General features: G+C 38.3%; 1 protein-coding gene across 1 annotated transcript in view; it reads right to left on the reverse strand.

Annotated features, from left to right (window-relative positions):
- CPNE8 (copine 8) overlaps nt 1–25,456 on the reverse strand; it is a 69,925-nt gene that overhangs the window by 40,350 nt on the left and 4,119 nt on the right. The window contains exons 2-6 of the mRNA XM_030959883.1: nt 16,007–16,047; nt 8,881–8,927; nt 7,818–7,921; nt 4,998–5,037; nt 4,157–4,233 (exon numbers count right to left, since the gene is read on the reverse strand). Of these exons, the coding sequence (XP_030815743.1) occupies nt 4,157–4,233; nt 4,998–5,037; nt 7,818–7,921; nt 8,881–8,927; nt 16,007–16,047 (309 nt within the window). The remainder of the gene's footprint in view (nt 1–4,156; nt 4,234–4,997; nt 5,038–7,817; nt 7,922–8,880; nt 8,928–16,006; nt 16,048–25,456) is intronic.

Below are 25,456 nucleotides of genomic sequence, written 5' to 3' on the forward strand. Positions count from 1 at the left end.
CCACCTGTTTAAATCCAGAATGCAGTGCCATTGCTCATCTTCCTTAGCTCTAAGGGATGGATGGTAGTGAACCCTGGAACTGGTTCTATAGCATTGAAATTACAATAGAAAATTTATGTTTGGGCAACCAGTTTCTCAAGGTTTCTCTGGAAAGAGTTACAGATCAGGGTTTGTGGGGTAATAATGAGATAGAGAGATAGAGATATATAAAGAGAGAGAGAGAGAGATATTAATTGTAATCTGCATTGCATAACTGCAGTCAGCTCCACCATTCAGGGCTGGTTATCTGAAACTCAAATACAGAAAATGTGCCAGTCTAAATGTGAAACTAAATAAAGGAAAATAAAATGTGAAAATGTACATGCAGTGAGAGTCCAGAACCTGTAGGCTTCTCTACAGTGATCACCTCTTTTTGGACAGTATTTGAAGGAGCAGGTAGAGGAGCATTGTTAGAAGCACAGAACAGACAACCATCATCAAAGAAAGGTTTTCAACAATACCTGCATGTCTGTATAGGATACAGTTTTGAGAAATAATTATTGTCTCCTCAGAATAAATAATTCCACAATTGAAACACCACATCTGCAGCACCAAGAGAAGTTTAAAAGGACACTCTGAGGAATACTTGGGCTTTAACAAGGACTGAAAGGAGGACCTTTATAGACCCTGTGTAAAAGATGGCCATTTATGTGGAAATTCAAACCTGAGAGGTAAAAAAGAGCCTCCAATTTTGCAAGCTGGAATTGCAATGAGGCAGAGGATGGAACATCTTTCAGGTCACTCAAAAATTTACAGGCTTATCCCTGAATTTGCAGAGCCTGGCCCTCTGATAGTCACACCCACAGATAAAAGGACAGGACAAATATAGGAAGTTCAGGTATTTTTCTATCAGTTATGTTCACAGCAAAATGACAGGAAAAAGAACTTCACATAATAGGCCAGCTGGTTCCAATAGAGCCTCATTAGCAGGCAATGGCACTCAGATGTGAATAACTAGCCTAGAATGCTCATTAAGCTTTGCAGTGGCCCTATCTCCTCATCAAAGGAAATCCCTACAGGAATGCACTTAGCAGATCCTGAAAAAAACCATTGCTCAGAGTTAGAAATGTGGCCAGCATCTTCTCTCAAGAAGACAGAATGTTCAGAGATCTAATTCTGGATGATGTCTGAGCAGGTGACACACTTGAGAGAAAAAGGAAACCACACCATTTTGGGAAGTAGAGGAATCTGCACATTATCCTTTCATGCCAGTACAGCTGGAACACAAGAGGCCAGGCAGAGTAAATCCTACACATGGAGCTTGTCTTGAGAAGGCATTTAATGAGTCTAGTAACCCAAGAGGTAAAGAGAACAAACGTTACTATTAAAATGTCACATTATCCATTTCACCTTCTTTGAATCACTAGAATTATTTTCCAATAGGAATTATCCAAAATAAATGTTCACATCTGTATCTGGCCAGTCTGTAAAATAAAGTGCAACACTAAAGTATGTTCTTGAACAAAAAATGCTCACTGTCACAAGGATAACAGGCTACCACACTACAATACTGGGAGCCAGACTCTCCTGTGACAGACTGCATAAAATTCCCAAGTCCCAAGTAATGGTTTCAGAAACAGAGAGGGAGGTTCAGGGGACAATCTCACAATTGCCAAGAAGAAATACTGTCGGGTTCATGCCTCAGAGGCGTAATCCACTGGTGCTTGTAACACCAATGAAACTGCAAGGCATGCACACCATGTAGCCAAAGAAAAATGCGAATTGTGTACCTTCACTTTTGTACTTGCCATGAAGATTAGTGCAAGGTGTGTTTCAGCCTTCCTGCATGACCACAGCAATGGTGACCCTCTAGGCTTGAGATGTTTAACTCTGAGGAAGGACAAGACTACCCTTTCACTGCAGACTTCCTCAGGGAACCTTCCCTGATGATACACAATCTGACTTGAAGCTGGACAGCTCACAGCAGCCATGGAATCCTCAACTGTGTCAGACTTTTCAAATGCCTAAAGTAGATAGAGCTTCTTCTAGAGAATAATAAGCTGCAAGTCTTTCTAATTTTCATTTTGAAGGAACATCAGAGCTTACTTGAATGCCAATCAGAGAATGGAATTCAAGCTTCTCAAACTGCTTAAGTATAAAAAGTGCTACTTCTGTGGGGTAGCTGATTGGGACTAAAACAGCACCAAGCATTCTCTTTATAATCCATTGGCAGAGAACTGAAGAGGGAAAATGTTAATGGACTTCAGAAATATGGTGAGAAGATAAAGCTCTCTTAACTCATAGATCATAAAGAGCATTCAGGCTGTGAGAACACAGACTTGACTTCATAAAGAGAACCGTAAACTCAAAGCAGTAAATATCCCTAAGAAGGGAAGACACGCAACATTGCCAATTCAATTCTCATTGTTTGACTATTAAGAGACATTAAACATACATCTACAAAGCAAACAATCTTTAAATGCATTGCAAAATTTCATGAATAACAGAAATGTCTCCTAGACACCCAGACTTCAGAGAGTCCAGAATGGACAATCACTCAGACAGTTGTCAAGTCACAGCACTGTCAAAAGCAGCAACGACAGAATAAACAGGGACACTATGAAGAACTAATAAGAAGTCAAACATTCTCTCATTAACACGTGTCTCCCCACACGTTGGGTCCACTTCGTAACTACCATACAAGACAGTATCAGAACCAAGAACTGAGAAATGCTTATTTACCCATGAGAAAATATTTTACACAGGCCAAGAGGTCTGTGAAGACCTCTCCCCCACAGAATCTTCACTGATATATTTTCTTTTCTAATAGATAATTCAAACTTTAAACTTCACCTGTTACTCATTTCAGACTTCATTTAACCTGTACCAAATGCTTAATTGCTGAATGCATGCCTTTTAATCTACATGTTCAAAATAAATTTCAGACATTTTCTCAGAAAAAAAGAAGCGTACTGTGCTGAATAATTGACTAATTGTGCACAGAAACAAATTTGAAGACTTTTAAAAAGTCAGGTAAGATTCATCTTACTAAGTATAAGTGTCTTCAAAGTTAGCACTTTCTCTGACCAAGTGACCACAGGCTTGCAGCAGAATCAACTGGCAATCACTCAGCCCAGCCCATGGAGCTGTGGCAGTGCAATTTGCTGTGGCAGCTGGCATGAGCCAGGTCTACACAGTGAAAAGTCAGTGAGCTGTTGTTTTAGTAGAAGAAAATAGGGCCAACCTCTTGTCCCAACTGACAAGACAGTATTTCTGTGCTCAAACTGTGCAGCCATCAAGAACTAAAACATGTCCAGACCAAGCAGTGACCTGCTGTGTGCTGCCACTCCCCAGTGCTGGGGCTCTGGCTCTCCTGGGACAGCCCTGGAGCTGGGCAGGGGTTGTTCCCTTATTGTGTTACTGGAGCTCCCCTGCCTGTGCCTTGTACCTCTGTGATTCTTTGAGCGTGTGGAGATGGGTTTCCACAAGCTGATGACTCTCCTGGATGGGTCTGAAAGCAGCCAGGGCAAGTATTTGGGCTCCCCCACCTACCACTGGGACACTCTTCTCGTTTGTTCACAGACAACCTTTTTAATCACACAGCCTAACACAACTTCTCTATTATGACACTTACTGTACCAGTCCTCAAGGTTATTTCCTAGACGTGTTTTTAAAGTTTAATATCCAGAACGGGATTAAGAGGAGAATCACAAAATACTGTTGTCTAATAACCACAATATTTGCTGATGTTAATAATTTTGTATGATCGTATTAGCAATCTGATAATCTGGTCAGCTGATTCTTCACTGCTTCTTCGGGAAGGTTTTTTGCAGGAACTCAAATGCTTAACAAAAGGTAATTAAAGTTTCATGATGTGCTAATTTGCAAACTAAAACAGAAACATTTTTTAGATTAGTACACTCAAGCTATTTCTAATGCAAGATGTAACAAAGTTGACAAAAATATGGATTAGTAAATTCATTTGCTAATTGTCCAAAATTAAACCTAAAATATCATAGCCTATATAAAGAAAGATTTCTATTGCATGTAACTATTTACTCTGTCTTAAAAGCCATATCTGTCAATTCTGTATATCAAGGTATCTCACAGCAAAAAAGCCCCACAACTCTAGCCTCATGCAGCAGTATGCATTCATCCAACATTCCAGAATACTTACACAATTGATTTTTCCAGTCTGCTCCCCTGTGATCCCACTATTTCTCCCAGTGTGCAAAACATCTGTCCCAAAAAATCCTGAAAAGCAAAAACATAAAAACTCAGAATCCGTATTTCACACAATGAAATTTAGTTTCCCATTTATCTGAGCTGTTCCCTACTGAAGAACAGATTCTGCTGAACACCACATCTTAGTAATAACTATACAACAGTGAATCATAAACAGACTCACTACCACCTATTTCACATAACAGTAGGTTACACTCATAGAAGTAATTCTAAGGCACTACACAATCACTATAGTGAGGATGTAATTGCACATCAATGGCTAAGTCTCATCTTTTCACTGTGAAGCACACACACAGTATTCCTTCTACTATCCTCTTTTCCTTTGCTCCAGGTTCTCAAAGGTTCTCTTACCAAAGCCTCCCTGTATTTATTTTTAAAAAAATTCACTGAGAAGCCTCTGAATTCTACTCTTGCATCTCTAAATGTTAAAGTTACTATTTCATCACTCCCACTTTTATATTGATGCTGTCTTGAAGGTTTCTTCTAACACTGAGACACAATAAAAACATGCTTCAATTTTAGGACCCAAAAAAGTATCAACTAATTGCAGTATATTACATATCTGAAAAGGTATACATGCATGCTCAAATATGCCCTTTGCAAGAGAAATGTCCCATTAACATTATACTCATTACACTTATGTGTTTTCGCTCATAGCCAATCACTGTATTTGTCTCTGTGTACCTGATGTTACTTGAAGTCAAAAGAAAAGAAACAAACTTAAGAAATAAGCAATTTAACACAAGGAATTATAATAGTGAGGAGGAACTTACATGTTTTGACAGGTTAGGACTCTTCGAGTCAACATCATAGCTTAGGAAAAAAATAAAGAAAATTTATATCAGAGTTGCCAGATGACATATCTGAGGACAATTATGTAAAGAAACAAAAACAAAACAATTCTTTCACCTATTGCCATGTGTGAAATTTACACAAACAAATTTGTGAATGGAAGTTCCCCAGTAAAGAAGACAAACTGAGTCATCATATAAAAGACTTTGGTTCACTAGTTATTTGAAACTAAATCATTTTCAACAAAGTGCAAGCTTTAAAGAGAAATTCTTCTGATATTCCTTTTTGAACAGCAAAAGATGGCAAAAAGCAGAACAAAAATTAAAAATTAACCCTAGAAAACAAACTAACTTGTAAATTATTTTCTTAGGTAATTTTTCAGTCATTTGAATAAGCAAATAGAAATAACTAACAATAAACTAACCTGCTTTTAGCAAGAGTTTTACTTATTCTTTTGAGTTTATCATAATCTTGGCCTTTCTCCAGCTAGAAAATATCATAGCTTCCCTTCCATAATCAAGTCAAGAGTTAAAATAAGTTACTCTCTGAATTTAAGAGACATTGGAAAAAAAATAATGTAAGAAACTCATACAGGATTACTAATCTCTATACTTCAATAGTCTTCCATCTTTATCAGATAATCCAAGTAATAGGAATGCCATCCCTCTGGCTGTGCTGCCACAGCTGGTGCTGGGACGCATCATGGACCAGATCACAAGTCAGGATGGCAGGAATACCATAACACAGCTGGACGTGGTGCAGCACAGTCAAAGCCTTAGAAACATGTTCATAAAGAAAAGAAATTCCTACAAATACCATTAACATGAGCTAAAATCTCCGCTTAAAAGCAAGGTGTTTGGTGAAATTGAACAGAAAAACACAACTTATAAATTGACCGGAGGGATAGCTACAGAAGTAAAACAAAGAATGGCTTCACTGGCAAAATCACTTCCTGAGTACCAGCAGTGAGCAGAAAGGTGCCTGTGACGTTGTGGCTGTACATTTTGGGGGAGGTCATGCTCATTTATTGATGCACCAAATATCAAAGATATACTTGCCACTTGATTTTTTTCCCCCCTCCAAAATATATGAATCACAGAAGGAATTTCTTTGAAAAATAACAACTTGGCCAACAGTAGTACACAATTTTGCCAAGGAACTGAATATAGGAAGCTTTCTAAGGCTTCAGAATTCGGATTTAATCCATGAGTGGCTATGTGAGACTCACATTTCTAATTCCGAGTTCTAAGATATTTAATTTTTCATCCATCACTGGTACAGGCCTCTACAGTAAATTCACACAGTATGGCTATATGGTCACTTGCAGGCAAAGACAGCAACAGCTATTCAGCTTTGAGTTCAGAACACACTTGGGTCCAGGTAACCCAGGACAGCAGGAGAAAGCAGTCAGGTCTTTCTGATGAGCACAGAGAACATGTGATATTTACAGCTTTTCATAAACAGACAGGAGTCCATTTCTCTGACTACATAAAGAGTTAAACAGGGGACTGTGTTTTCCCTTCCAGGTCCAAGTCCTTTCCAGACAACATTTATCCAGAAGGTCTTTACAGATTCCCCTCTCTTTCTGTAGACTGACCTTTCTCTTTTTCAGTTCATTTCTTTCACTTCTCATTTCTGCTGCACTGCCCCCTCCCCACACCCTGCATCCGATGAGAAGCAGGAGGCAAACAGACACAGATTTCCACAGAGCCCCCACTCTGTGGCTACTTCAGCACTGCTTTATACTTGGAGAAGAATCCTTTATTTCACAAATTGATTAGCTCTGACTTAAAACTTATTTTAAATAACCCACAATAGTTATACTCCACAGATTGAATGATATTAAACCTAACTTTTAAAACTACAAATAAAGTCTGCATCAGGCTTCCACTGTGATTTGTACCCAGCCACCTCAAAGCACCCTGTAATCTTCCTGGCTTTAGTATTTCCTTTCATTCCTTGAAATAGGTGGTCTAGTACATCTTACAAAGGAAGTGAAAAGAAATAGGAAAAGGGGTTTTCAACTAAAAAAGGACATACAAAGAAAATTTGTGGCCACAATGCATAGTGTGATGCAAAACTGCAGCAAAAACTTAATTATCTATGAGGGTTATTCATACTCTCTCCTAGGGAAAGGTTAAGAAAGAACTGCTAATAAAAAAGAGGATGAAAATTAAAAAAAAACAAGACAACCTTGATTATCACAAAGACTGAAATAATCAGAAAGGACTGAAATATAAGAGATGACATGCAATGGTGACATGACCTGGTAACTGGACTCTCAGTTCTGTTTTCAAAAGAATGAAGTGAAAGTCAAAACAATTCCACCAGTGGAACGAAATGAGCATATCTGGAAAAATGTCAAAAGCCATCTACTTCTCAAACAAACTGCTGTTGTCTTAAAATCTTAAAATTTAGTATATTTAGATGCATAGTAAAGAAAATTTTGGCTCTGTACTACTTGTGCAGTATTTTATTCCTGGATAGTTTATCTGTACCTGTTTTGCTGGCTGTGTTGCAAGAATATTTAAACGTTTTAAATCTTTTCATTTCTATTTCCTGAAAGTAATAATTGTAAGCATAATTGTACTTTGACTAGTTAACATCTGCCAATTTCTTAAAACTCGGTCATTATTAAGTTACACATTTCTTTCTGAGGATGCAATGCTAAATCAACTGTGTATTACATTAATTTATCCTATGTCAATAGATACCATCTTCCTTCAAGTAAATTTTATGCTGGACAAAACTTTACATGCTTACAGAGGCTGCAGCATTAGAGTAAAAGATTGTTAACTTACAAATCAAATCGCAGATTCTCTCTTTCTTCAAAGAAGTAGTCCATTATAAATTTTCTTACAAAATCTGGATTTAAAGTATTATCAATTACTTCTGTTCTTCCAAACTGTAAAAGAAAACTGTAAGTTTAAGCTATATGCTATAAGGAAGTATAATTAGACTGCCAATACCAGGAATATGTGAGATATATGACAGCCTGTAAAAATCTCTTAAACAGTTGCCATGAAAGAAAATGACTGCATTCACATGAATAGACCTGTGGATGAAGACAGAGTGGCAGAAGACCTCATATTTCAACACAGAGTGGTACACACCTTGTATTCTATGACCTAAACTTCAACATCATCTCCCAAAGCCAATAAAAATCCACAAAAATTTGAATCAGTAACAAAAATCCATTGTTTCCTGAAGAAATCCGTACCAAAGAAAAACTCCAACCAATCACAACAGCAAGCAAAACCTTGCATATATTGTTTATTTCAGACAGCTTTAAATATTAGAACACAATCCTTCTATTGCAAATGTATCATTTTTGCACTCTCCATCTTCTATTTCACTTCAGTTCAGCTCTCTCTTCAACACTCCCCTCTCTGAGCTTTTGGAAAATGCCTTTTCCTTCTTAATGTTTATAGAAGGTGCCTCAGCCCCTGACAAGCTGAAAATATTTTAATTAAAAAAAAATTCAAAGGTAGATCTTTACCACAGCTACAGACCAGTTCTGCTGACCCTGACCATCACCACAGCTCAGTCCTGTTTGAATGCCTTCCTCTCTTGAGAGCCACAAACCCTATCCAAACTGACAGCCAAGTCTGGCTTAATTTATCTGAGGGAGACTGTAAAATGGGAAACTCGTGTTTTCTCTATTTTGTTTTCTTTTTTGATGGAAATGTGTGATAGAGATATGGAAATTGAGATCAATGTGACTATATTTTAAATGTTTGCTAGTACACAGGACCCCCATAAGCCTAGCATGGCATTCAAGAGGCAATGCCCTCTTCTGCTAGGACAAATGGCCCGCCTTAAATATACCCAAAAGGTTTATACATCTGTGAATATGCAGCTTACCTCTCTCCATTCCTTGTTTCCAATTGCTTGTGTGTACAAAACACAGACTGTGAAAGGAAAAAAAAAAAGTTTGGTTATTTTCAAACTTTAACAAATCCTTAAATTAAGTGAACTAATTTTGTAGTCTCTTGTGCTGTGGAAAATAGTAACTAGGACAATCAAATAGTAATGTTTTCCCTCAGCTGTCAACAAGCCTAACCAGACTGGTGATCATGTGGTCTAGCTGTTGCAGAAATCAGCTAATAAATGGAGTGCTTCTAAAATGGGAGGTGGCACTTATGCCTGACCTCCAGCAAAGCACTTGACAGTCTTTAAAGACAAAATTGGATAAAAGCAGGTCTTCTTTAAATGTGGGTGGTCAGGCTCTTCTAGATTATCTAATGCACAATTACCCTAAAATATACTTCCTTCAAGAGAGAAGAAAATTAAAGTAAAAAAACCCCAAATGAGGACTCTACTGAAAAGAAACAGGGGAAACAGAACCAGAGAAAGGGGAAAAAAAAGACTTCAGAATTAAGGTTTTCTTCCTTAATTCTGCTTCAAATTATTTATATATATTTAAGCATCTCACATATGTGTATTTTATTTTTTTAAAGCCTGGTAAAAAAAAAATCAATTAAATTTGTTGACCTAAGCTGATTTTGAAAGACCAAGCAGAACAATCCCACAGGTGTCACTCAGATTTCTATTTCCAGTACAGCGCTCACTACACATTAAGCTGCAGCTTTTATCACAAGGACTGGTGACAGGGGTGCAGCGATTATAATCAGCTCTTTTAAACACTATTTTAAGTACAGATCATTTGCACTGAAGGAGCATTATAAACCTTACTTTCTACAGTCTTGAACTAGTTGCAGGTAACTATGATAAAGCAATTTTTACCTGAAACTCCTCTTCAGATCCTTTCTAAACAACAGAAATACAGGTATTTCAACTTTTTTTTCCTCAACAAGTTCTTTTCCTGTACAAATCATTATTTTTCAAAAGAAGGTGAAAATAATACTGTTTTAGGCTGTAGCCTTGAACAGCAAAGGTAGAGGTTTGATTTTGTTCTCAGTGAAGTCAGAATCATCAAGAGATGAAAGCAGAAATGAAGTCAACCTTCTAACTACATTTTCTTACTTAAAATGCACTTGCTCCACACCAAAAAAAAATATCCCCTTGGGCAGTAGCAAATAAGAGGAGAAACAGAAAAAGGCAATTTCAATATTTTAGCTCATGTGGAAGCTAAAAGTTAACACTTTTATGTTTTAAGTAAGATGTCTTGTAGATGAAAAAAAGCTTTTATAAAAAAATATTCAAAATAATTCTCAGGAGATGTCCATCTTTCTCCACTTACTCTAAATAAACCCTTGGCAATCATGTGCCTACCTTTGGTTACTGTTTATAGTAAAGTGTATCCAAACCAAAAAGCCTATTTTTATAACACACTCTGGAGTAGGCTGCTGGAGTGTATTACATGAAGAATGAAGTGAAATGGGAAATTGTGAGAAAACAGAATGAAATAGAAGCTATGAAATCAGCTAAAGAAAGTTCTGTAGGTTACTGAACTTCTGACTACCCATCCAGAATTGTAGAATCATAGAATATCCTGAGCTGGAAGGGACCCAGCTGGAAGGGATCCATCAGGACCATTAAAGCCAAGCTCCTGGCCCTGCACAGGACACCCCAAGAGCTGCCCCATGAGCCTGAGAACATTGTCCAAACCCTGAATTCTGTCAGGGTTGGTGCTGTGACCACTGCCCTGGGGAGCCTGTTCAGAGCCCAACCACCCTCTGAGGAAAAACATTTTTTAATAATGCCCAACCTAAACCTCCGCTGACACAACTTGAGGCCATTCCCTCAGGTCCTGTCACTGGTCACCACAGAGAAGATCAGTGGAAGATCACAGAATCACAGAATGACCAGGTTGGAAGAAACCTTCAAGATCATCAAGTCCAACCCATGCCCCAAACACCTTAACCAAACCATGGCACCGAGTGCCACATCCAGTCTTGTTTGGAACACATCCAGGCATGGTGACTCCACCACCTCCCCAGGCAGGCCATTCCAGTATTTTATCACTCATTCTGTGAAAAACTTCTTCATAATATCCAACCTATATTTCCCTTGGTGCAGCTTGAGACTGTGTCCTCTTGTTCTGACAGCTGTTGCCTGGAGAAAGAGACCCCACCTGACTACAACCCCCTCTCAGGAAGCTGCACAGAGAGATAAGGTCGCCTGAGTCTCCTTTTCCTCAGGCTAAACAACCCTCCAGTAGTTGTAGACTGCAATAAGGGCTCCTCTTCTAGGCTGCAGATGTGTCCAATATTTTAAATATAATGAAAATAATAAGCAGTCTAATAAGACTAATAAGCAGTCACCTCATACAACATTTTATTGTAAGTAAAAGGTACAAGTCTGACAGGGATACATACATGTGTACATCCCAAACTGACATTTCAAAAAAAGTCAGCCCTAATGAAAGCTATAGACAAGACATATATTTCAGTCTTTCTGATAAATACTTTGTAAATGTAGAAAATTTTTGATTTTTTTTCTATCTTTCCTCTAAAATGAATACTTTGTAAATGTAGAAAATCTTTTAAATTTTTTTTATCTTTCCTCTAAAATGCACCCATAAATTTTAGGAAACCAACCATGATACTGTTCTCCATCAATATTAAGATTCACTATCTCAAATGGCTCTTGGAGAGAGTTTTGTAAAGATCCTGATACACTAATTGCATTAATCACTAAAAAACTTTGTCAAATTCATATGCAACTGGAGAAATGCAGATAAATATGGTAAAGCTGATCTAAAGCACTTGGAATGCTCAAGCCAGAGATTAAAGGCTCCATAAAGCAACCCATCTTGTAGCAGAAAACAGTTAACAGCATTGTCATGAGGGATAGGAAGGAGTACAGGAGGATAAATAATATTTCAAAAGCCATCATATCATGCAACCACATCCCAAGACAGAGCTAAAAAAATATTTTTTCTCTCATAATCTCAAAAACTGAGGGAGCAATGAGAAAGTTCACAGCAGCACACTGATGAAGAGCAACTGAGAAACCCTTTTGGAAGGCTTTGCCAAATGAGTTGTTCCAAGAGCAGATACAGCTACATCTATACTCAGGAATATTAATATTTAGTAATTTTTAACTCTGGACACTGATACCACAATGTCATATCCAAGGTAAATTTAATTAAGTCTTGTAATGAAAAAGAAGGTGGAAATGTCAAGACTTATCACTCTGTTATAGACACAGTTCCCAAAATATTATAGATTATTATAGCCTGCAGCTTCCTGTTTTCCCAAACAGACTGGGCCTCCCTTACCTGCTCTGGTCCTCTCCCTTTCAATGAATATATCCTTATCCTTTAGTCTGGCAACTACTGCTACATCAACAGTAGTTGATGGGCAACATTGCCCATCCCAGTTTTCCCAAGCACAATAACATATTCATTCCATTTCAAGGAAGACACCCACAATGAAACTGACCTTTTCCCCTGTGCTACCTAAATCTTTCCATGGTACCAGTTCTAGCAGGGCTCCCCAATACTCTTCACTGACCAGCTTTTATACCTTCCAGGCAGAGATATCCTAAGGTCCCTTTGTCCCATCTGCCAAGAGATTCTTCTAATTGTTACTATCCTCCATGGGGAGATTCCCCAGGGAAGAGCTTTTATGTTTTCAGTCATTCATCCTGGGCTCTGCTGATGATCAATACTCAGCAGCCACAGGGCTCCCCAGGAGGAGTGTGCTGCTGCCAGCACAGCTCTGCAGGGCTCAGCTTGAGTTGTCAGAGCACAGGAAGAAAACAATTCTGCCCGTCATTAGACAGAAGAAACGTGCCAAAATCATTCATCTGTATCTCCTCGGCAGGTCTTATCCCTACCTCATCAAGGAAGCAATGCTTTAGCTCAGCTTTCTGCAGGAAAAATCCCCAAATCAATAAAACCCATAGATTTAAAAATATTCCTAGAAAAAATGGTCTCCAGACTGGGAGAGCAGAATGCTCCAAACACTACAATAAATCAATATATATGACTTGCTTTCACTCCACTGAGCAGAAAGCACTGTCAGTAAGAGGCTTCAGTATTGTTTGAAATACTTCCTGAACAATGGCTATCCAAGCCTGTCCCATCTATATCTACTGTCTCTACAGTCACTTGCCTCTGGGCAGGCAAAGTGACAGATTCCTCTTGGCATGAATATTCTAGATCACAGGGAAGTGGTCAGAACTGGAATACTGAGAAGCAATTACAGTATTAAATAAAAGGCCAAGCATTATCTCCTAAGAGAACCAGGAAAATCACAAGTTCCTTTTTAATTTCAGGAGAAGGCTGTTTATATTGACATGGAAGTCAGCTACATTCATGTGTGTCCCTCTGAGAAAACGACCAAGAAAATAAATTGGATTTTCCCTACCAGTATGATCCTTAGATAAATACATTGGAGTTTGAAAAGCATATTACAACTAGCCTAGGCAAAAGCAATGAGACCTCAGCATACAGAACGACTCTACATGGTTCTTTCTTCTGAGATCTAATGGCTGCAAATTCAGTGGCTGTAAAAGTGGATCCTGTGGCAGTGGCAGGATGCTGATTTTGACACTTTTTTAGCTATAGAATAAACCTACTGTATACAGAGCAGCCTAAGAATGGCCTTTGTCCAAGTGAATAGACACTGAGGAAAGCTGTCCGGTACTTCCAAACAGAGAAGAACAGGAATGTTTTATACTACTCACCCCTTTTACAGTACGGTCACATCTCTGTGCCCAATTAAAGGACAGTGCAAGCAAACTAACTAAACTGGCTAAAACCTGCAGAATACTAAAACTGGATATACCCTGTTTGGAGAATACCCAAAATCAGAGCTGCTCTGACAAGGAATTTCTAGAGTGCAAATACAATAAGAGCACTTCCAGAGTCAACAGTTTCCCCCTTCTCTCTTCACCAAGGACAGTATTACTGTATTCCATGGTTTTATACTGCTTACCTGTGACAGACAGGCCTGACTGGCAGCATAATTGGGTACTCACAACTGGACACCAGACCCTAAACCACACTGCCAATTTGAGTGCTTTAAAAAAGCTATTTACATTAATTCAAAAATAACAGGTCTCAAATTGATAAGCAAGTTTATGATACTTTTAAAATATTTCCATATACTCTGAATCCATTAAAACATACCACTAGTTTACTTCTCAGAAACATTTTTAAACAGATATTAAGATTTCTTTAGGTTCTTCTGCCACTTTGTTTTCATGTTTTTCCCAGAAGGGGTCACCCACCTGCCAGGATCACTTTGGTTTGCTCACTTGTACGTTCGTGGGCTGTGCACAGGCTACAGAGCCTTTGGAGGTACTGCCCTCTGCATGGAGCATCTCCTCTGCAGAAGGCATCTCCAGCAGTCCATCTGCACACATGTGGCTCTGGCAGCATGTCCAGCAGCTCTGTCTCTAGCTTGCAACTGCTGGCCCATTTTTACTGTGACATGTTTGAGCAGGGCACTGTGTGCTCCCCTGGCTGCAGAAGCTGTGGCAGGCAAGTGCTACTGCCGTGGTTTCCAGAGCTGACTGGCACCAGCTGTGACTGTCACAGGGTGTTCACAGCCTTCTCCCACACAGCTCACACTGCAGCGAGCTCAAACACACTCAAACCCTGCAACTCTTGCCTCATAGTGCCCTAGCTGATAAAAACTTGAAGCACCTGTCCTTAATAATATTTGACCTATAGACACCTATCACTTTTGCCAGTATGAGAGATCTCTGAATTCATTACAGGCAACAGGTCACTGAGTATTTTTCAAAACAGTTTAACTAAGGGTCTTTTTTACCAGAATTACAGAATTGTTAGGGGCCTTTGAAGATCCAATCCAGCCCCCAACTATTTTTTACCAATTTTTTTAACCAACTAAAATTCTTTATCAAAATGCAAAACACTCAGTTTTGTGTCTGAACGATCTTCATACAGAGGCATGGTATTGCCTATGTCTTCTGGGCGTTTTTGGTTTGTTTTTTTTTAAAGCTTTACAGGTTAGAAATTTCAAAGGTACTCTTAAATTCTTGTAGTTTTTCCCCAGAAAGTAGAAACTTTTCCTTTCAAAAGTGTACTGCGGAATCTCTCTCAAGATTTTTTTTCGATGCAGAATGGAAACATACACTCTAACAAAAGTACTCAAATGTTTCATACTGCTACATGATTCAGTATTCAAATAGCAGGACATGGCTGCATGTCCAGTGACTTGATACAAGTATATGTATCTTGGGTTATTTCCAGTGTCAGTAAGCACAATATGTGGTATCCCAAGGAAGAAATGCCCAGGCTTAAAGAAAGAAATTGAACTTATGGATGAAAGCAAATGGAGAGTTGTAGGGGAGACAAAATGACACCACAAGCCAAGGACCAGTCTATTAACCACACAAAAATCCTTTGAAGAACATTATCAGAAAAGAAAGGAACTATTTTGTAATCTCAGTTCCTTGATTAAAGTTTTCATAAAGGATCCAATACAGGAAGATAGTAATGGATTTTAAATCAAAAGTCCCATCATAAATTCATAGACATGAGAGTTTTGGGGGATCCTGTCATAATTCAGTTTATGAGGAAAGTGAGTATCACTAGCTTACAATTCTGAACAGATTAACTAAAAATCCATCATAAAATTTTTGATCAGGGAAGATAGTGTTTCCCAGAGATTAATTAACCTAATTTTATTTTTCAGCATTTGACTCTAAAATCAGTGGACAGTATGTACTAGCAGCAACAAATGCTTCTAGTTTATTTAGTATTTTGCCTAATAGCTTTGAAAAAGATCTAAACCAACAGATACTAAAAAAGAAACAACAACCCAACTTTCCAGAATTTATAAATTTTAGGAAACTTTAGGTTAAATACTAAATAAGAGAGTATTTAGCTCAGGAAAGCAGTATTAATAACAGTCTTTAAATCTTCAGTTCACATAACATTATTTAGAAGTGTACCTTATTCAAGTGTAACTTAATTCTTCTAAGTAATTGTCACAAAGACAATATAAACCTAACTGACACTAAAGAAAATCACTCACCTAATTTTATTCCAGTGTTTGCACATTTAAAATATGTAGTAAGAAGAAACAATAAAATACCATATACTCACTTGGATCAGATTTAGAAAATGTATCTCTGTCCAAAAGATTTCTATAAAAAAAAAAGAGATAAAAATAATTTTAAGTATTAAAAAATGCAAAATATGCAAATCAGATACCAGTGCACGTATGTTTTTAACATTTTTAATCAAGAGTCAGTTCAGTCTTCTCCCCTCCTAATACACAAGACTTAGCCAGCACTAACACTGGAGTCACCTTATGTTTCATTTTATTATCCATTTTGGATTTGAGCAAACTGTGGCTCACATACTCCAATACCATGAATCAAAAAACAACCACATGTATGTTATATTTACATGTAACAGGCATCAGGAAGAGAAATACCTTTAAATCACAAAGGTCTACCAGAGATTAACTTGCCAGCTCAACCCAAAAACCTTAGACTTTACAAAAGCTTGGCTATGAGATTTCAGAGCCATCAAGAGGTATCTCTAAGAATCTGTCATGGACATGTAAGGTAAAGAGAACTAATCCATACACAGGACACACCTAGGAATAAACATTAATTTTGTTATGGAATGCAGTCCCAATATCATATCCACACTTCAGCCAGCTGAGAAGCATTTCCAGATGAACAGACTTAAATTAACAATTCTAAAGAATCAGGTCTGACCAGAAACTATTCTCAGCATAGTTACCAACATTTCATTATTTAAAAAAATTAAATTTTAAAAACTGTCTTAACAGACTAGAAAAATGTTTCAAAAACAGGATACCATTGAAAAGAACAAAGAGCTAATAAACTTTGGAAGGTATTAAAATTAAGAGCAAAAATGCAGCATATCTACATGGAGCTGGATATACAGCAGTTATGTCAAAAATAGTCCTAGACATTACAGTTGACCACAAATTGACTGCAAGTCAGGAGTCTTGTACCTTTGGGAAAAAGGCATACTGGAACACACAAACAAAAATGCTATTTTAGACTAATCATCTGTTCCTCATAATACTGACAAACACTCAATTCAAGCAACAATGTTTTGGACGCTCCAATTTCTTGCAATCTAAGACAGATAGGGAGCCACTGGAGTTCAGAGAAAACAGAAATAACCAGAGGTATATATACGGTATCTATGAGGGAAAAACTGCTACAAATGGAAGCTGACCTCGATGCAGACAGAGCAAATAGGAACAGGTTTAACCATAAATTGAATCTTCTGCACCACAGGCACAGAAGTTGAACTTTATTCCATGGTTTTACCACCTTTCACCATTAAAGGTGGGAGGCATGATATGAAATATCCATTGTCTGCAAGAACAGATAGCTACAATTTCTAGTAAAGGTCTTTGATCCTACCCCAGAGCAAAAGGAAGGATTAAATAACCAGTTTATATCCCTTTTAGCTGATTATTTTTAATAACTAGTAGTGCCTCTTCAAGGGTCACCATTAACTACTCTCATTCAGATCTAAATTACATTATTTTTGTGCTACTGAACAGTGCTGAAAAGCACATTAATATTTTGTTCAATACAGGTGTTCTAAGTGGTCCAATTAAGCCTTCAGCAATGAAAAGATACTGTATTCCAAATTTAGGTATTACCAAGTTCACACTTCAGAACAAGCAATACGAACAAAAAAATACCTTGAAAAGAACATTGGACAGATCTGTTTTAGTTAATCTAGCTAAAGTACACACTACTTTTAATATTACTACTTGTGAATACACCTGAATTCTGCACACACTAATTATTCTGAACTTCTCTAGTCCATTCAGAAATGTAATTTTTATGCATACAATTATATTCAGTGAAACCATACCCTACCTTGACGAAAATCATGCAAATATAAATTGGAAGTATTAAGAAACCCAGGAAAATCAGTGAACTCAAATCAGTAGTTGATAACAATCACTACAAACTGCTTTAAAAGACAGTACCACAAGTTCTGCAATATTGGAATTGCCAACCCAAAATGAAAATTGCCTCCTATTCCTTCTTAATTATACATATCTAGAACCACTACTAATACACCACTAATTCCTGGTAACTAGAACTGGATTATCCCAAAATGAATTGCATTAAAAGCTCAAAATTAGACTTATATGGAACAAATAGTACATTAGATTTTGGAACAGGCTTCCCATACTCACCATTAGAATTCCAAACAATTTTAATTCCTCTGTATAATGACCATACAGTGACCTTATAATTGCTATGTTAGTGCTTGTCACTGTAGATTAGGATTAAGGAATTTTAGTCATGTTTATACTGAGATAAGGTGCTTTGAGCTCTTTAGATATTTCCTACTCTTTTTGTGTTCCTTTCTAAGTTTTGTTCCCCTCTATTTTCCCACATATATACTAACATAAAGAGTGGCCTGGTACTGTAAAGCTTAGTCTATCCTGATACTTCCAGCAGCTCCAGAAAGCAGCCACCATAGGAACAGAAGAAAAAGAAGGTAAGAATCTGTAGATGAGAATCTACAGGTTCTTAAAGAATAGTAAAGAATCTAAAAATAAAGAATCTAATGAGTTGAGAACATTTCTACAGAAGCAGTATCCCTGATAGGACTGCAAGTGTAGACCCCCAAGTTTAACAGTGTATTTCAGGTCAGTTCGTGCAATGAAGTTGTGGTTTTGAACTAGTACAACTTGCAACACCCTCAATTCAACCCTTCACACACTTTCCTACAAATAAACAAAGTCTTCAGCAAAGTTTGCAGCATTCCTGATTGTCCAAACCATAAAGAGCCAACCAAAATAGTAATGTAAGAACTTGGCAAGCTGTTCAAGCAATGCAGCCAATTTCAAAAGGAACTTTAAGGAAAATGTGTCAACAGAAAAAAAAAAAAAGAATAAAAAAGAGTCTGATTTAGCCAGTAAATCCTCTAACACCTCAATAGGCTGCTTAATTTCATTTGTGTGTTTTCATTTCAGGGGAATAACAATCAAAGTGCTCCTTTAAATATAAGAAAACTACACAGTAACTGTGCATAGGACAATCTAATAAATGGTAGCACAAAACAGAAAGCAGACTGAATGTATTTCCAGAACTTTAGGTGGTCTTTGTACTCTTCATTTTCAATGGCACTTTCTGAACATGCTGAGCAATACAAAGTGTATTTTTTTAGTGAGAAAAGCATTGTCTTCGGTAGCAAACTGTTTTGTCTCAGGAAAGCTCACAAACTCAGAAACCAGAAATATCTGGAACTTCTTTTTCTTTCTCCTAACCAAAGTATTGAGAGAAACAGACTATTATTTTAAATGAACTTGGAGAGTATATTTTTTGTCTATGTCCATTAAGCCTTGCAGATAAAGAATGCAAATAGAAAAGAAATTTCTATCAATTATGAGAGAGGGGGAAAAAACCAGAACTTTTTTTCTTGAGAAACATTCAAATCAAACACCTATAACAAGGAAGTCTGGGAACATCTGTGCAGAAAGCACTATTCTACTAGCACAGATCTTGAAGGAATTCATTCTGCACCTGCCCATTCTGGTGTGGACCTTCCAAAATAGTTGGAACAGCATAGATGTCTAGGGGGAAAAAAAAATAATAGGAGCCATGGCAATAATATGGAAATGCTGGGATCATTTTTTTCTGTATAGTGAGAGCCATTTCCCCAGGGTGGGAAAGAAAGTGATCAGTAAATAAGATAAAGTTAAAACATATTTAGCTTTGTTTGCATAGTTTCATAAACTCCATAAAAATTTATGAAAATAACAGTCCAGTGCTCAAGAAGTTTTTTAGAATAGAATGTTTCAGTTAGAAGGAGCCTACAATGATCATCCAGTCCAAAGGCCCAACCACTTCAGGGTTGACCAAAAGTTACAACCCATTATTGAGGGCATTGCCCAAATGCCTCCTAAACACTGCCAGGCTTGGGGCATCGACCCCTCTAGGAAGCCTGTTCCAGCACCTGACCACCCTCTCAGGAAAGAAATGCCTCCTAATGCCAAGTGGCTTGTACTGGTTAACCTAAATAGGACACATGTATAAATCAGATGCTTCACTGATCTAGTCAGCAGTGGTGGCTCACCAGGAACCATCACAGCCTTTACTGCTTCCTACAATCTCTCACCCACTATGCCCTATGTAGATGTTGTCAGATGTATGCTAAAAGTAGCATTTACTCTCCTTGCCCACATACACTTTCCTTCAAATTTTACTTTATTTTAGTGATCAATATCTGAACTTCCTTCTCTGTACATTTTTTAAGCCTTTGTTAAACCAAGCTGATAAGCAGAAGTAAATCCAATTCCCCTGTTAGAAATTAGAGAATTCTGGCCTTCAAGAACAGACCGCAGTAACTACAGAACTAAGCAGCTTAAAATCTGATTTTCTAGTTTCAAAATTTTTAAAAACTTAAAAATCTGTATTGACTGGAAAAAGAGTTACTTTGCTATCGACAGCTCTGACATCTTTAATTATAAATATGTGGTTCACTTCAGATTAATTTGTCAAAATCTCTCTGGGTGCTACGGCTGTATGTTTCTCTTCCTCTTTAGACTTACATTTAAATGCATGCAAAGATTTCTTGCTTGTGAAATAAAGCACTCAGCAGTTTGCAAACACAGAAGTTGGTTACTCATGCAAAATAATTTTTCGAAAATATACATTTTCAGTATATATTTGTATTATATATTATAAGCACATACTTCTCTCACACTTTTATCAATCCATGGGGAAAGGAATTGTCCCTAGCTCATTAAATAAAAGCATTCCTGTTTCCCTCACTTAATGATGGGCCCACATCACTTTTTCATGGAAGATCCTGATAATGACAGGAGCATCCTAATCACATTTTAATGTGCAGAATAGTACTCACTGTACTACTAACTGTAACATAACTGTATTATTACCCAGTAGGCACTACCCCTCAGCCTTAATGGCACCACTGAACTTGCAAGGATCAGTCCTAAGATGACGTAGGATCCAAAGAGCCCACTCAAGTGAAGAGCCCACTTGACCTACCTGCAGAGTAATTGCACAAATTACTCAGTGGCGGCTTAAGTAGCCACCCCTCCACAGCTATTTACCCTCTCCTTCTCTATTCTGTCAGAGCACAACAAAGCCAGCTATTAGCCTCCAAATCTCTAGATTCTAAATGCCCTGGACCTAACAGCAGATCAGACAATTTCTCAGAATTTTACATTATTGTCAAAATAACTAGTTTTCTTACAATAGGCTCACAGGTGAGACAACAGTGACTCTACTGACTAACAGGCAATTAGGGTGACCTGTTCATTTCCGTTCAAACCATCTCCACTCTTCGGGGCACGGGAAGAACCGGAAAGAAAGCAAACATATCTCTGATGTGCAAGCTTAAGAAAACATTCACAATACCTCTTCATAACCTCTGGAGAAGTAATTCACCAGAAAACAAATAATTTTCAGCCTCACAGTAACTTTCATTGTCAAGCTATATTGATTCAGAAGCCATAAGGGAAAACAGAAAGGGAGAAGCAATGAGAAGGGTAAGATCAGCAGTGCTTCCATGAGTTTCAACACAACCCACAGCCATCTCTGGCTAGATGTACACAAACAATTTTAGGATGAAACCTCTATTAAAACTGCTGATTGCTCCTGAGGGTTAAAAAAACCCCAAAGGAATTGCCAAGTTTATTTACTCTAACACAGCAATAGTTTTACAGGAATTCTGTGGAACAGATGGAAAGTACTGGGTTATAAAAATACATTTGTGCAGATGAAACAGACCTAAACATAATCTTAGGCTACCCCCGTTTATATTAAAAAAATAAAGACCAATTAGTACTATCACAAACTGCTGGAACTCTGCTTCAGTACCAACCCAAAATTCTATTTGAAACCAAGAGAACAAACCATCCACATTTATGTTGTTAGGGCTGGGCAGGTAAACAGTCTCTGGCTCTGAGCTGGTGATGTATCCTGGGAAATGGCACTAATGACTGCTGGTGGTCAAAAGAGCTTTTCAATCTAGAGTCAACTCACCACTCCTTTCCAGGTACTTTCACTCAGACCATCCAAATCCATGGATATGCTGCCCTAGGTGAGATCTGATTTCTTTAGGAATGTATAACACATCTAATACAGCATATAAAACCTACAGATTGGTTTTGTAGTTTTTCTGAAACAACTTTTTAAAAGGTATACCTCAAAGAAGTAATTTTAAAAGGAAATATATACCATCAGTGTAATATTCATGCTTTCTCTGCCAGTGCAGGACTTTTGGTTGGTGAGTCGCTGCTCAGATGGGCAGATAAAAAATTGAGAAAAAATAATACTACCACAGAAAGTCTTCATAAAAATACACAAAGTTATTGCACATTTCCTAGATCTTTTCCTGCTGCCAGGCCTTCCTGTATGCCACCTTTCTGAAGCCTAGGACAGTGGGCTTCAGCTGGGCGAGGGTGTTACAGTGAGACACCCATCAGTGTCCCACCTCCTGTCTGAGGACAACCATGAAGTTTTCAGCGGTGGCAGGGGAGGAAGAGGTGGTCTCAGAAGGAAAATGATGTTGATGACTTCTTCCTCCCCACTCCAAGGACCCCCAGTGGAGTTAACATGCCCTGACTTCATTCATCTGCAATTCCATTCTACATCCACATTTACTGTACACCACATACAGCCTGTATGACATCTGCTTGAGATTGCTCCTTCATCACTTTCGGTTTTGCCCAGCTCCCAAAGTGCACTTCTTTATCAACCACTGGTGACCTCTTCACAGCACTGGGGTCCCCAGCAAGGGGGACATCCTGAGCACCCTCTTTTCACCCTGTGCTGCCACACTCCCATCCTGTGCCCCCACTTGCAAAGCCTCTGCTATCACACTGTTACAATGCTCCTCTGCACTGCACCATTCTGTCAGGGTCACAAATACATCATTACACATACAATAATTACTTGCTACTACTATCTGCTGAAGGAAATATGGTTATACCACACAATTATACAAGGACAAGCCAAAAGGAAACTAACTAAGCAGCAGTCACCCAGTAACTAGAAAAAAAGAGAGCAGGTTTGGGCTTGCAGCTAAGTAAAACCAAACAAAGCTCCATGTAGGCAAAGGCACGTTCAGACAAAACCTGACAAGTCCTGACACTCCCAAGGTTGTGTGAAACCTGAAGCCTGCATGAGAACTGACATGTTAAATGTTAATGACTCGAAAATCAGATTTGCAAAAGCAACAGGTGCCTTGCTGAGGCCAGATTGGCACCCCCTAAACAAAGGGGAGAAGAATAATTTTTGGGTGTGTGGTGAAACCACTGGTCTTCTAAGAACAGCCCAGGTGTAGAGGAGGTGCACACCCAGCCACCAGAGGATGACCACACCAAACCAAAAAGGCCAGTAAGAAGCAGATCCTGCAAGGTGGGGTAATGCTTTTTATCATGCCAATGTCCTCTCCTGATGAGACTCAGGTGTAAAACCATCCCCTGGGGGAGGTATCAGGACACTCACAGGTAAGCCTGAAGGTATTAATTCCTTCTGGTAAGTCACAACTGGCTCAACCTGTGCAGTTATGAGAAAGAGTGGTCATGTCTTAGAAAGGGCCACAAATCTTCCAAGTCCCCTGAAGCACCCCCAGACTGTGCATGATCCACAGTATTTCGTAGTGTAAGGCTCCACTCCCAGGGGAGGCACCTGGGCCTTCCCACCTGAACATATATTAACCCATTAAACCTTTTCTTCCCAACCCAAATGCTTCCCTGTATTTCCTCCCATTCCAAACCACAACAGGGGGACTTCTCCAGCCCCAACAGATAAAGACTGTGACCACAACTTTGACCAAAAGACATCAAAATTGCAACAATTGAGTCTCAGTGCTGGATCCACGGTAGATATCTTTCCTCTTTTGTACTCTTACCCTGTCCTTCTTTTCCTTGTATATTTTCCTAAGTGATATTTTTATACCTTTATATAACTATATCTCTATAAATAATAACCAAAGCAGATACATACCTCCTTTCCAATGTAACACAACTGTTCTGAAATAAACCAGCCATGTGTATACACACTGTCATTCAGTCTTGTTTCACTTTAATCCACCACGAGGGATCTATCAAGAACTTTCAGTTACCCATTTCAGGGGTGGGTTAAAACAGCCTGTCCCTTGTGTGTGGAAAATCACTCCATGAAAAGCCACTGTCCAGGAAGGAGACAGAGGAGTCCTATGCCATTATTTGAATAAAGGGAGAGAGTCTACCTGACCACAAGAGCATGGAGTTTCTCTCTTGAGATTTCAGAGGACACAGCCCCCTTTTATCCTAAAATCCCAGCCACATGTTGACTTCTTCCCTTCCCCAGTGGCTGCAGTACTAGGAAGGTACAGCCTTCCCAAACCACCTACCACATTCCCTCTTTGAACACGTCATTTTCCTCCAGAGTTTAGAAATTTGGGCTACGTGAGTTCTGCAACAGACTTTGTGCTGACCCATTTGTCTATTGCTCTTAAGTTCAGGAGTCAAACCGTCTGGGTTCTGCAGCTTGAGGATGGCAGAGGCACTAAGACCCATTTCAAAGACACTGACTCCCATTTCTCCTTAAGACACTCACCCATGGAACTGTTTGTAAAGACACTAGCATCCATCTTTCCATCACTAGCTATTGCTAGACAGAGCCTATAGTGCAAACAATCTGCTTTAAATTCTATTAGTCACACTGCTGCACGTTTAAATTTCAAACAATACAGACACACAGGTGAAAACTAAACTTGCACTCTATCAGGAATGCATCTCCATGACTATGGACACTGTAAACCATTTATGTTTTTTCTCATCTGAAACCAGCTGGTCCTCTACACAGTATCATTTCAAAGAAAAAAACAATATAAGATCAACCTTCTGTTGCCAGTCATAACCACTCCATGCACTTTTAATCCAATCTAGAAACACATACACAAAGAAAGCAGGTAGATGAAAACCAGGTTTACAATCAAAATTAATTTCACATTCTATATTTTTACTATACAGAGTTGAATAATACAAGCTTGAATAATTAGTTATGAATATCTCTTTTATCGTTATATCTTTCTGTGACAGGGACTTCTAACAATTTATTAATATTAAAAAAACCCCAGAAGGTAAGTATGATGGCTGGAGAGACATGATCTTGCCAGAGATCAATGCCTAGGGCAGTCAGAGATATACTTAAACATACTTTCAAGTATTGCAAACAGTTGGAAGTGGCTGGTTAAGACTTTCAACTTTCTACTACCAAACAAAAAGAAAAATTCTGAAGTGGTATGCTTTGTTTGTGCAAGAAACTTGAAATGGAATAATTTCAATTACTGAGAATAGGGATTGCTTAATTCCATTCGGCTCATTCATATATGTTAGATTCTGTACAAATTGTGAAGTGGCATAGGACTGATCCAAAACAGGCATGGACAACCAACTGTGTTTCTGTTGAATTAACTGTGACAGGTGTTTATGGTGCCTTTATGCACATGACGCCTGTTGTGGGAACACAGGCAGTGTAGAGTTTACCCAACATAAACCCAGACCAATAAAGACACGCT

Source organism: Camarhynchus parvulus, chromosome 1A (genome assembly GCF_901933205.1).
Source record: "Camarhynchus parvulus chromosome 1A, STF_HiC, whole genome shotgun sequence".
NCBI classification, from domain to species: domain Eukaryota; kingdom Metazoa; phylum Chordata; class Aves; order Passeriformes; family Thraupidae; genus Camarhynchus; species Camarhynchus parvulus.